At 40.4% G+C, this 14,229-nt stretch overlaps 1 protein-coding gene across 2 annotated transcripts in view; it reads left to right on the top strand.

Annotated features, from left to right (window-relative positions):
• Positions 1 to 14,229, top strand: part of ITPR2 (inositol 1,4,5-trisphosphate receptor type 2) — a 285,893-nt gene that overhangs the window by 41,986 nt on the left and 229,678 nt on the right. For both annotated transcript variants that reach the window (XM_052790972.1, XM_052790971.1), the window contains one exon: positions 8,021 to 8,091. In XM_052790972.1, coding sequence (XP_052646932.1) covers positions 8,021 to 8,091 — 71 coding nt within the window. The remainder of the gene's footprint in view (positions 1 to 8,020; positions 8,092 to 14,229) is intronic.

Below are 14,229 nucleotides of genomic sequence, written 5' to 3' on the forward strand. Positions count from 1 at the left end.
GAACGCTAGTGCCTCCGTCCTGAGATGGCTGGGTGTCTCACTTAATGTGTTTTGCCAAAGCGTAGTCGTCTCAAATTTACACAAGTAGCCAACAGACAAGGGAGAGGGGAAGGCCGTGTCCAGATGATGTTTCATCCTCCTATTTTACACATTGCCCTAGAGTAGGTTGTTATTGCCCTCTGGAGGTGCCTGTCTCTCAGTCTTGGCTGAAAAACGATCTCAGATGATGGATTTGAGCTAGACACCTTATGCTTACATAGCTGAACTGAGGCCACCAGCATGCTGTTTGCCACTCCATCTCCAGGCCAGCTTGGTTTGGCAGCGGTGAGCTCACTGGTGGTGGGCTCCCTCCTTTTGAAGAGTGTCCAATATAGCTGTGCACTCGGTGCTGATGCTGCTTCTTATTTAAACAACACTTTGCACACCTCCCCCCTCCCCCCCCTCGCCCTCTTCCCCCCTCCCCCCCCCCCCCCCCGGCACTTTTGGGTTAGGTAGGATCATTGGGGTGAAATCTTGGCCTCACAGACGTAAGTGGAAATTTTGCCAGTAAATTCAAAGAGAGCCAAGGTTTCACCCAACAAAGAAAATGTTAGTAATGGAAAAATTGTCCCATCTCCCAGGTGATGCGTATTGTTAGTGGGTCTACGTTCTGCAAGCCACTACTGCTTTCAGAAAGCTTTCCTAATACTCATTTTATCCTTTCTGTTTCTTAGCTTTAGAAGAATGTCTTAATATAAATTTCGTCTAAAAGAGTATGTTTTCCTGTGCAAGATTTTCTTCTATTGAATGCCTTTAGGCTATGACAACATCTTTGTATGATAGAGTTTTACTTTCATATTTATAAAAAAACCAAACAACCAAAAACAAAAGGAAGAAATCAGACATTTCCTTGGTTTTATGGGAATGTAATTTGTTTTTCAAAGGTACTGAGACAGACTGAAGCCAAAACAAGCCTGGGAGCAGAGCACCAGCATTTTGGAGAAGTGTAGCAGGACTTTGTGTGACTGGGGAATGAGCTGGGTGGGGTGGGCTGGCACACCTCCTCCGATTGCCAGTTCCCAAGTCCCCTTTTGACAGCAGAAAATAGGTATGCTTGGCACCAGTGAAAAGTGCCTTAATATATGTTGTATTGATGTCAGGATCTTGAAATACTGTGCAAATGTTTATTTACTTGGCAAAAATTAGTATGCCTGAGGTAAGCTCAGTACCATTTTCCTTGTGCATAAATGATTTACCTATTATGCAGGCCAAGAAAATTGCAAAACTGAGACTAAAAACTAAGAATTGTGTTTTCTCCCCTCCACTGTAATCTCCAAATAATGCTTTATTCTGTTGTAATCACTTATTTTAACTCTGTTCTTATAATTCATTTTAATTTGCACAGTGTTTTAAATGTAAATGTAACTATAAAAAGGGATAAACAAATTCTACTGAACAGGTTTCTGAAGCTTTTACAAGCTAAAAGCATGACTGGATATAATATAATACAAAAGAATAACAAAGTGACATTCAGGATTTATAGCTGGATTACTTAATTGAACAGGCAAAACTACTTTTTTTTTTTTTTTTCCCCTCCGACACGCAAGCCTGCAGGTATGGTTACAAGAATATATGAATGCACTATCAGGTAAGGAAAAAAACTTCAGGGCTGATTATTAGTGCAATTGTTAGTGCAAACGTGGAGCTGCCTACTTGCATGCTGTTTTGTTTCCCAGTATACGCTTGGTATCTTGCTTTCTGCCCTTCTGTCTCTATGGCATTTGGTAATACAACTCCAAGTGACCTGCGCAAGCATTTTTCATCATGGTGAGAATGGCTGACTGTTCCTGATTTGTGTAGCTGAGAAAAAATGCACCCACAGTCTCATTTTACACTGAGGATGGTTTATGGTGAAATTTGTCTGCTGTTTAAGACGTCTTGAGAAGTCTGGAATATTTTAGATGCATAGAAGTTTGTTTTCCCAGAGTAGGGGTATTCATTTAATAGCTTTTTTCAACCTGTGTTAAGCTTTGTGTCTGTAGCAATTAAAATTTGTTCAGAAAGGAAAGGATAAAATTGCTGAAGTTTGAGGCAGGCGGGAGTCAGACTTTCTAGTCTCCCTCTGTGCTGCTGTACCTCATTGGCATGTAGTGCAGTTCTTGTTTAAATATTGTGTACTGCAATCCTCCCATTTATCAAAAGGGATTTTTAACATGGAATCTTCCTAAATGGTACAGAGGCTTAATAGCCCTGCTATAAGTGCAAGGAAGATCCTTTTTATTTTCTGTGCAAGCTGGGGTTAATGTAGGAGACCCTGAAAGATTGCAGATGTGAAAACATGATGATGAAAAATTTGGCTTTGGAAAGGAAGGAGACAGGAAAAAGGACAGATTTCATACTAGTGGAGCTTTCATATTAGTGGAGCTAAATCATAGAGCTGTAAATCATTTGAATTGGGACTGGTAGTCAAAAAGGAGTACGAACTGACATTTTGGGAAGGGTGAGGTATGATGACTGTAGATTTTTGGCAGGAGACCGCTTGAAGCAAGCAAGAAGTGGGCTGACCTAGATGCCTGATAAGAGGCTTAATGAAATGAAAAGTGGGTGGACGTGGAGAAGAACTGGGTGGACCTGATTGTTTTGGCACTTAGCTATTTAATGCTTGATTTCCAGGGCAACAACATTTTAATAACCTATTGTTCATTATTGGTTGGCTTCTTAGTGATATGACTAGCACCTCTCTTCCTGAGCAGTTACTGTGTGCTGGGATATGTGGAGCGCAGGAGAGGCTTTGTAGGTGAGAGCTGCAGTTAGGAAGAAGTGTGTTGGGTGGAAGGTGCTCTGGAAGAGTATTTCTGATAAGGAGGTTGTGTATGCGAAGCGATGTCTGAGGGGCAAAGGAAGGGAGGCTTTGAGGGCTGGTCCTTTGTTTACAAGGGGGTGTTGAGGTTATGTGTCTTTGGGACGTAACCTCAGCATGATCTGTGAACTGATATTGAACAAAGATATTGCTTGGCTCCACTGGCAATTAAAATGTCCAGCTCCTCTTGCTGGTGTCTGTTGTCAGTATTGCCCCCTCTTCCTGTTGCTGTCAGGCCTTATGCTGCTCAGAAAATCAATGAAATGATGATACCATTACGAGAGTAAAAGCTGAGCAACTGAGTGTCTTAGATTGAAGACATTGCCTCTAGCTTAGTTTATTCAGCTTTTTGAGCAGTAGAGTACTCTACATATGTGTGAAGAGTACCAAGATGAGTTCTGCTCATCCCTGTGTATTATAATAGTTATACATCAGTAGCTGGGTCTTGTATTTTTTTAACAAGTTACACACACACACATATATGTGTAGTTACATGTATGAGAGAGTCTGTGTGCTTGTGTGTTTTGTCTTGTGTGTTTGTTTAGGTATTGTTTTGCTTAATAATATTGGCTATGAAAAGTGGAAGTCTGTTGGTAGGAAGAGACAAAATACATTTCAGGATGATATTTTTTTAAATAGAAGACACAAAGCTAGGATAAATGAATATGTGGCTGCTTTCTTGGACAAACTAAAAAGCATCTTATGTTATGTGAGAGCCCTAAAATTAATGAAATCCATCATCATTCCTTTTCTACTTTTTTTCTTACAGTGGTTTTTGTTCTTCCAGAATGCAACTGTATCTCAGTAGCAAATTTAAAATAACTCATAATTGTGAACAATTTTCTAGGATTATCACTGTACAGCTATTCCTTGACCTTTGCGCTACGTCTGCAAGTTCCTAGAAACCCTCGGTGTCTTTACCTTTAGCCTGTGTTGGGTAATTAGAAGAGCTTGTAGGACACAAAGGCTCATCCAGCATATATGATTCATAAAACCCAGGTACCATTAGTCTTTTCTGCCAACATACATTCCTTATCAGTTATACGGCTACTGTTTAGTCCTGTTCCTCCCTTTGGTGCATCCTTCCTCCTGTTTCCCCAAATACACAGTGAGTCCCCACTGGTTCTTCACAGAATAATTCTGTTTTTTCTTTCAGTGAAAGTCCTTACAAAGGCTGCTGCTCTACCCAGTAGAAAGTTGTAGTGGGAATTATTGCAAGTTATTGTTCCCTGCTTCTGCTCAGTGCCTAAGGAGTGGAGCGATATTAGAAACTGTATGGAAAATTTGAAGTTGTTTATATTAGGCAAGTTCTGAATGCAAATGATTAATAGTATTGGGAGAAGTTGATCCTGTCCTTTTGTTGCTGAAACAACAAAAAATGAGAGGCACTGTATCTGAAATTGCTTGTGAATACGTTTACACAGGTGCCACCTTATACATGGAATCCATTGCTGCAAGATATTGCTAAACTGAATGCTTATACACATGTCTGGCTTTGCATATGGTGAGAAAGGACAGATTTAACCCCACCAAAGGATGGGGCAAAATGAAGGGGAAGGGAGAGGAAGATAGGTGCAGGACTCTGTACAGGTTCGTGCTTTGACCACTTCACGTGATGTGGTGCACTATCCTGGCTAATGCTAACAGAGTTGAAAACTGCCTTTCTTTACTTTTTTTCCCCTGCCTCTGCTGAGAGCACACCTTAACTCCTAGGCATTGCTTTAGGTAGTTTAAATTCTTGTTTAATGTGGCTATGTGTGCTGTGTGTGAGGTCTTAATGGCTTAAATACTTGCTAGTTTGTGAGGTTGGCTGCATGCAGCGGCATGGTGAGGAACTACCCTGCAGCGAGTACAAAAACTTCCATTGGCTTCAGTGGGAGAATGACTGGGCATCTAAGACAAGCAATCCCATGAAAGTTGTTACTTTCAGACCCTAATTCTGCAATTACTGAATACAAAGGGGCATGCATAAAGTCCAGGGCCATAATTATTATTTTGACTTTTCTGATGATTTATCTTAGCCACTAATGAACTACTGTACAACTTAATTACTACAGCAGTGCATCAATTACGTGGAGGCATTGTGCATAAACCAGATATTTATTGTGTTCAGGGAAGAACTTGCACAAATAACAATCATATACATGTGCAGGGAACTCCTTTGTCATTTATATGCTGCCAACATATGAAAAACTTAAATGCAGTCATGTAGTATCTGCCAGGCACTGAATGACAATGGAGGGTACAAAGCAGTATTGTCTGCAGTCCAGCTGAAGACTTAAACGCTTCGAAGTTTGCCAAAGCTTCTTTGATGATACATTGGCTTGAATATTGGCATAATAATTTAGATCAGTATTTAAATAGCTAGCAAATTCGATGGTATAACATAGTAAATTCTGCCTTTACCAGAAAAGTCTTGTCTGGTGTGCTTTGGTCTCCTATACAAACCAGCAAGTGAGTGATCTTAAAACATGCTGTGCTGTGGTCTGACAGAAGCTGCAGGTGCCCAGTGCCTTTTGTAGTGAAGCCTGTTGTTTGGTTTCACGCATCTCAAATGGATTGTTTGCAGGTTACAAAGGTCATGAATTACTGGGTTTTTTACGCAGCCACCTAGCAGGCTACAGTAACAAACCAACAGCTGCCTTTTGGCTCGGTATAAAAAGTGGGATTTGAATATTTGTATTGTGTATCAGAGGAAGTGGTCTGTGTTTGAAGAGCCTCTTCTGGTCCAGTCTACAGAACAGGCTGAAGTCTTGCATCATGTGCAACATGCAACTTGGCTTTCACTACCGCAACAAGCACCTCCACAGTAAACAAGTAGCTACTGAACTCTTCGAAGGACATACTGCTGGAATACAGGATGAGTGTCATTATATGGGAATTTTGGGGATTAAATTGTTGGAAGACTGCTATGTAGACAAAGCAGTACTTTATTCAGATTTTTGTCCTGTGTTGTAAGATACTTTGTAAGAAACAAAGGTGTCAGAAGCTAAGGCACTGAGAAGGCCTGAGGAGATGATGTTTCTGGTCTGTCAAGCCACTGTCCTGCCACATGTCAATTAACCTTTCTGTGCTGTCATTTCGTGTCTGTAGGATGGGAGCAGCAGCAGTTCCCTTTTCCTTTGTGTTGTCTGATGTCTTTGGTTCCTAATGATTGCAGATAGGTTAAATGAAAGTGATTGATATTGTTTAATGTCTATTTTCTGAGCCTTGGAAGTCTAACATGTTTGAACACTGCAGCTAACTGGCTCAGAGAGTGTGCACCATCTTGTTTGTTCTTCTCAGCACCAACACCTTTTCTATATGGCTTTTGTTACAGTGATGTGGCGTCATGATGGAAGTTTTGCATTTCATCCACAGTTATAGTTGTCAGGTGCACAAGTTGTCACCAAGGAACACAAGCTGTTCCTTGTGAATTACGCTCAGCTTCCAATGTGCTGTCCTCCATCCTGACAGTGCTTAAGGGCCAAACCATATGGGTTCATTCATAAAGCCTTTGAGGGATTTTGTTGAGGGAGGAGTACTTTTTGGTGTTAAAATCCTTTGGCAAAGCTTCTGTTAAGGTAGTCCTTTGCAGCCCTGTTTCTTCCGTGAGTCCAGGTTTTAGGTGCTGTTTATAGGAAACTTTGGTCCATTAGATCATAGACAAAGGGCATCTTGCAGGACTGTCTATTCCTAAGTCCTGCTTTCTAAACCTCACTTTGTTCTTGTTAAGCCTGGCCTAACCTGGACTGTGAAAAACACAACTCCGTAAGGCCATGGCAGGTCCCCTGTCTGCTCCTGGAACTGTGACTTCAATTCTTCTTCCTCACTGACACCTCATGTTTACATCCAAGTATGTTATGAGGTCTGAGCTGCTAACTTCCAAAATTCTTGATCGTTTTTGCTTCTGTTTCTGGGAGCTGCAACCACAGTGGGCAGCTTGTCAGCAGTCAGCTTGCTAGAGGTAGAAAATTCATGGGCATGCTGGGGGATTGGTCTTGCTGCGTTCGTGCCTAGATGCAAAGCCTTCACCAGCTTGAGTGAAAACTGAATGCATCTATTGTGTAATTTGGCTGAACCCAAATTGTGCTTTTTTTGGCAATTTCCCCACAGAAAATGCTGCTAAGACTGTTGGTGTGAAGTGGCATGGCAGTAGTATGTCCTTAAATATGATTTTCCTGAATAATTGTTTGAAACAGGCAGATTATTTACAGGATGCTTCCTGAAAGGAAGCTGAATTTATGTTTAGGAAGTTCTGTGATAAGATTAACAATTTATATTTTTGAATTTTCTTGTTTATTTAACTTCTAAAATATTGTAAGAAATATATTTAAATTTTATGCTGTCGATTAAATAAATGCTTATTCATTTTAGCAAAGGAAAATGTGATCCTGTGAGTTTTGATCGGAGCTGAATCTTAGTTCCACACACCTCCTCAGAAGAAAAATATTAGAAATGGTGAAGAAGAATAGCAGAATGTTTAAAGACTAAAATCCAGGGTGCTTTATCAGATTCCAGGTTAAAATTCTAAATAAAACAGTGATATACTCCTGTACCCATGTGAAGGCTGCTTACTGTGCATCCCCTTAAAAGTCCTCAGTGGAGATGCTGGAATCTGCAAGCATGGGACAGCTTGCAAGCGTAGGGCCAAGCTAACCCGAAGTGCTTTAAATGTCCTTTCTCGTCTCAGATACAATTGTGCCTTCCCAGCGTTTTTATGTGAGGTCTTTTTCCAGGGCTCATTTAGGTGGCTCAGAGTCTCTCTGTTGATTTTGATGAATTTTGGATTATGCCTGAGGGTAATGGCTGTGCAAATCTGACAGCTGCAGAAAAACAAACTGTTTCTGATTCAGGGTTAATGGGCTCTAACAAAAGAAAACAAGAATTTTACATGTAACATGAATGTACACGGTGTAACAAAAGGGACTTCAACCGGATTTAAATGAAGTGGGATCTGAAACATAGGCCATAATTCAGTGCACTACAAGAAATCCTCTTTCTTGAAGGAAAATGTAGAGTTTTCTTTTTTTTGGTTATGCTTAGTAACGTAATGATAGAGTTTCTAAGGTTGTTTCTTTAAACTAAATTGGAGAAATGAGTAAGCTTCTGTATCTGTGGTGTGACAGGTATGTCTCTGCACTTATATACACTGATGTCAAATGCATGTTTTAGTAAGTGTAATAACTTTTGTTTTTCTAGGTTAGTGGATGACCGGTGTGTGGTTCAGCCAGACGCAGGTGACCTTGCTAATCCTCCAAAGAAGTTCAGAGGTCAGTAACTGGGGATAATTTTTTTTTTTAAAGACCGATGGATGCATGTTCTAACTCCTTGGGCACTTTGCCTTACCAGACATGTAACTTCCCAGATGCCTTCATGGTTTGTGAACACATTGCCAAAGTTTCAAACTGGAATGTGATTTTGAGAACTAAATACCAAATCAGCAAAGGCATGAGGGGTAGGTGGCAAACATGGGGAAAGGGACATGTTCTTGTAGTGCAAGAGTCGGGCGCTCTGTTCTGTACTCTGAACGCTGATCCCCTGTTGGGTGACCAGCTCCTTGCTCCAGCCCTGTTCTTACTGTAAATGGGAAACAAGCTCGTGAGGTTCAGAACTCCTTGAGCTGCTGGTTTATTTATTTTTTTAAAAGATAAGACAGCATTTTAAGGACTACCCCCAAATACTTTGACAGCATTTTGTTTTGCCTAAAATTGTATCTGATTTTTCTCAACTTTCTTAGACATGACCTTGTGGATTTGGATAATTCTGCTGGTTTGCTTATTGGAAAAAACAGCAATGCACTGACAACATGGAGTTTCTATGTCTTGAATGCTAAAAAATACTCCTGTGGTATCTGTGTGCTTTTATGCAGGGAAGGAAATAAAACCTCTCAGTCTTGTCTGTACTTGATTTAAGCCATTGGCTCTAGCTGTGCTAAAGTAGAGCCTTACTAGCCTGATCCAGACCTCTTTTGGCTTAAATGGGCTTGGATTCAGACCTGTTACGAGACACAGTTATGGCTTGCCTGGTTTAGAGCAAGGGAAACGCATTTCATGGCTGCTTATATCTTTCTCAAGGAGTTGCACTGACATTCTTAACCTTATTTTATTTCCAGTGTTTATTATACTGTAGTATGTACATGCTATTATTGCAAAAAAAGTTGCATTTAAAACATTGAGAGACTGAAGTTCTGCTTTCCCAGAGTATTCAAGATTTTTTCCCATTATATATTCAGGAAACATCAGCAGTTGGTTCCAGTTCCAGCTGTGAGCATTCAGCACATTGGCAGATCTTGGAAACTGAGAAAGTGAGGATGTATACTTAGAAACTAATAGTAATAAATTTCAGTCACTTGCGTGATGTCACGGAATAACTTTACAGCAGAGATGCGGATAGCATCAAGTTCTTCAGTGTGGCTTTCAGGCTACATAACTGTGATTTCATCCTCTTGCTGCCTGCAAATACATGTTTAATTCACAGCTTCCAGGCTGCACAAAATTTCAGGTGGGGATTCTTTGGACAGTATTTCTGTCACTTCACCACCCTGATGTGTTCCCAAAGTAGAACATATCCAAATTTCTAGATGAGACGGGGTCACTGGAAAAGATTTGCATGTGATAGTGTAATTGCAGAATACATCCAAATGCCTGCAGTCAAGGAGCTGAATGTTTGAGGGCTTGATTTTATAACTTCAGTACAGTAGAGTTTTTGTATTGCACTTCTGTGATGTTCTTTCCTGACTTGAAAAGGCAAAGAAGGAAAAAGTTGATAGTGTTCTTGTTGAGTTTTCCCCCCAAAAACCCAACCTGATTTCAACAGCATCAAGAAGTCTGGGCACTTTGATCCAGGGTGCAAGGTTATTGAACTCTCAGCGCTAATGGCATGCCATCAGTGGTCGCAGTAGTACATGTGTACATAGATAAGGTGTCAGAAGGGGATGAGACACAGACAAGACATACAGCTGTTTTCTGCTGCTGAGGGAATGCAAGGACTGTACTCCTGAGTTGCCTTCCAGCTTCTGCAGGGGAATGTTTTCTATTAGGTGTAGACAGTTTTGGCTCTGTTCCCTATTGCAACCTCTGCCTGTTGCTTGCATAACACATCCCTTTATCTCTAGTTGCCTCTGCTCCTTCTTCCCCACAGCATCTAACCTTTCGTTTCTTCTAACTCAGATACTCCACTTCTTGGGGATCCCCTCTTCTCCCTTTCCCTCCGTGCCCTAAAACTTGTTGCTAGCCACTTTCCTCCTCCCCACTGCTGCCTCTTAGCTCCCTTTGGCTCCAGCAACCTTTCTTCTGTCACTCCTTACCTCTTTCTGGTTTAGGGTGCACCCGTATCTGACTTAATTTTGAAGTGGCTTGCTTAGCTATTGCTAGCATTGTGGTAGCATGCAAATTTGTATGAACTGCAACATCTGTAGGAGAAGCTAAATTAGTGAAAAAGTGAGTTTTGTCACCTTAATTGATGCAACCCACCATGCTTTAACATCATGGCTATATTGTTACAGGCCTCATCTAGTAGCATTTTCATGCTGCTTCAGGTATGTGTAATCAAGTGGCATTCAGGAGAATGGCTGCAGCAAAGATAAAGCCATCGTTTAGTTGTTTTCTCCTTCATCTTACAAGTCAAGTTCTAAGTGTGTGAATAGCAAGTGGTTTGCTGAGAACACAGCAGAAACTTGCTGTCTAATTGGGGTTTAGTGCCTGGTACTACAGAGGTGTCTGTATTATGAGAGCAAGCAAAAGCGCATCCCTGCCATGCTTTATTAAATTTCTTAGCTCTGCTCAAGAGCACTGAGGCAAAAGACTTGCTAAATATTGTTCTTATAACCAAGAAATGTAAACAGAAACCATATTTTTCCCCCCAAGAATCTTCTGGGAAATAGCATTCAATTAAAACTGCAAAGTTAATAAAACAAACAAGTTTTGTTTTAAGTAGGTTCCTGACATAAAAAGAAGACTTAGGCATGAATGATTAATTGAATGATTAGACATAAGCAACTAAAAATAGCATCTAACAGCAGGAAGAGTAGGGCCTCTTTAGTAATAGGAACTGCTCTCTGTATGGTTTACAATGTTTTTATCACTGGTGGCTGAACTGGTGTTGATTTGAGGTTAGAGCACGACCTAAGAGTCAAGTAAGTATGAGAAAGGCATATTTCTAACAAGATGTTTAGATTCTAAGGACTGACACTGAAAATTAACATCAGAGGACTATGTTTTGTCTTTTTTGGTAATATTTTATCAACCCTTTCCCCAACGAAAAAAAAAAGAAGATTGTGTTTTCTTACTACTTGTATCCCTCCTACAGAGTTCACTCGGAGATCAAATTTAGGTGCTGAGCTGTTGGCCTGAACTGAAAGCCTACGTAAGGAGGTGTCTCAAAATAGCAGTTTCGTTCTTGTTATGTGTTTACTTTCTTTTTTTTTTTGAGTGGGTGGTAGCTATTCTAGTTGTTTCAGAACATCCTACAAAATGGAGTATTGTTAAGCTAAGGAAAGCTGTGGTTGGTTTTCATTTTGTGTCCATACAAAGAAGCTGTGGTCCAGATTTTCCCTTCAGTCACACTGAAATGAACCTGGAGTGGCTCTGTGTTCATCAGTGCGCATATCCAGATCTGCATCAGTGCAAAGGAAGACAGAATTGGTCCCACACGTGTTTCGTGAAGTCTGTTGAAAAAAAAAAAAAAAAAAAAGGCGTTTACTATTTTGCAGTTGAATTTAAGGGACTGATCAAGCCAGGTGCTTCTTGTTCTAATTCTAACTGAAGCTAGTGAGAGCTAAAGCACTTTGTGTTGTGATGGAAGTGCTTACCCTGCTGCAGGGCCAGGTTCGCAGAGATTAGGAAGAACGACGTGTGCCAGAAGTCCTGTACCTCTGAAGAAAAGTCACATCATGAGCAACAGAACTGCAAGTTTCCTTAGAGACTGTGACCTTAAACACACTTCAGCCTGATGCTGTTATCTCCAGTGGGAAACACTTTCGGCTTCCAAGGTGTAAAATAGCACAGATAAGACCTGCTTGTTGGTCAAATTTAGCAGCTCTGAAAAAGGAGCACAAGTCTCTCTTCTATTTTAAATGTAAAATGACCTAAGTTTTTAAACTGATTTAAACTTCCCTACATTTTATACCCCTTTTTCTTGAGGCATCTGCAATTAAAGTGATGTGTGAATTCCTAGATATCCTTCTCTTGCCTTTCTCTCAATTTTTAGTCTGTTCTAAGCTTTTTCTGACACTGTTCTTTCCTGGTCTCTCCCTTCCACTGTGTTCCTCTGCACTCTCTCCTTTCCTCCTCCTCCCCTTTCCTCTGCTGTCTGCCATTTTCCTTTTTACTTGCCTTGTCCTACATCGTTTTTGTTTGTCCTTGTGTTTTCTTCTTGTTTCTCTCAGTTCCATAATTGCGTTCATTTTCTTCTCAGACTCCTGATGGCTTTTTCTGTTGTCCTCCTTAGGACTCTTCATTGCCCCACTCCTTGCTCCCTCACATTCCTCCCTTTCCATTCTCACTTCAACTCTTTTACCTTTCTGTATTTGTTTCAGAACATATAGATATGTACACACTGTGATTTAATAACCCTATCACTTCCACTTACCCATTTGTCAGCCTGCTGGCTTAAGTAAAGCCATGTGATAATTTCTCTAGTTCTGCAAATCACAGAAATCTTCCATGATGGGCAAGAATTGAATTTCTAACACTCCAAAAAAAAAAAAAAAAAAAAGGGTGTGTGTATGTGTGGGGCGGGCTGGGGAGAGAAAGCATCTGACAAATATTGTTCTAAGCCATCTTTATCCAGTATCAAGAAACATTTTAAAGGTGTTATATGAGTTATTTTCCTTTTCAGACTTCCTTTTTGCTTTTTGCTCAGAGGATGTGCTGTGTGTGGTTGTTCCACCCACTATTGCCATTTGAAGACTGGCATTTTGTGCATGTTTGCAGGCTTAGGCAGCTGGTCAGTTCAGTGCTGAGTGCATCTTCTGTGGGTTGTCTCCCGCACTCTGAGAGTTGCTGCTTTCCACCATTTTGATTATTCTGATTAATGAATGTCATTTTTTTTCCCCATAAAATAAGTAATAGATATGTGTCTCAGCACTGATAATTTGTCATGTTTTCTTACTTTTTAATAAGCCAAGGTGTAGTATAGGAGGTTAAGGCTGTAGTGTGACGAGGGAGAGCTTCCCCTTTTTTCCGTTTTGTAAAGAAAAGTTGAAGTGATTTTTATTGTTTTAAAAATGCATGTGTGTGCTGGGGTGGGCAATGTTTCTCATTTTCTCCATCTTCACTTTATGCACAAGTAATTGAAATTTTGCCTGGAAGATTTTGTAGGTATGAGAAAATTTATGAAACTGCAGAAGATGAACTCATGAAAGTTTAGTAAGTGAAACTGGCTGATACTTTTAAGTGATTTGCTTTAAAGCTATTTGTTTACCTTTGATAGTACCTACTTGATTAGTGTCCTCAGGAAGAGAAGCATTTATGTAAAACTCTGTAAAGTAATGAGTTAGGAACTAGGACTATCTGAGAATGTCTGGAGAAGTTGGAAGAGACGGTCTGTCTCATGAGTGGGTTGCCAGACTGACCTCCAGGAGGGCTGAGCCTTTGATCTACTGCATGTGCTGTAAAGTTGCTTTATAATCTTATGCCTCAGTTTCTCTTTTTTCCTGTTTATTTAAACTATAGCTTCTCCAGGGCAGGCACTGCTTTTTTCCCCGTCCCGATGTTTAGGACCACAAAGCTTGAATTTATATAGTATCCTATTGTTACTCTAATAAAAGTAAGTAGAAAAAACCAGAGGAAAAATAATGAGATGACCTATTTTTTATGTATCTGGAATCTTAAAAAAAGGGGGGGGCAGGGGAGAAGCTTGTCTGGAAACAAAGAATTTGAATTTTTTTAGTCTATAAATTGAGGAAAATACAATTGAAGTAATACTGATTTTAAAAAAAGTTCTTGGTAGTTCAACTTCTAAAGCACTAGACTGGAAGTCAGGGGAGCTGTGTTGTGCAGCCTCGCTACAGATGAAGCTGTGGGGTGGCTGAGGTTATCTAGCAACTGCTCTACATTTCCTTTTCTTTGAGAACTGTCATTAGGAAAAATTCACGCACCTTTGGGAGGCAGACCCACACAGTAGTGACTGCACATCCGTGTATGTCTTGCATTTCTCTGCAGTGTGGTAGCGCTGTGCTTTGAGACTCTGCATGAGGATGGGAAGCGGTGTGTTTACTCAAGTAGCAGGATGTGTGGGGAGTAACTGAGAAATGAAGACTGGTCCTATAAAAAGAAGGTATTGTTACTTCAGAGAAATAAGTGTTTCATGAAGTCTTCTGAGAAGGCACATTAATTATAGATTTTTACAGAAAATAATAGTGGACTTTTTGGCTTATGAGCTGAAATCCCGATGTTCAAAGTAAAATC

This window comes from Harpia harpyja, chromosome 6 (assembly GCF_026419915.1).
Source record: "Harpia harpyja isolate bHarHar1 chromosome 6, bHarHar1 primary haplotype, whole genome shotgun sequence".
In the NCBI taxonomy this organism is placed as follows: domain Eukaryota; kingdom Metazoa; phylum Chordata; class Aves; order Accipitriformes; family Accipitridae; genus Harpia; species Harpia harpyja.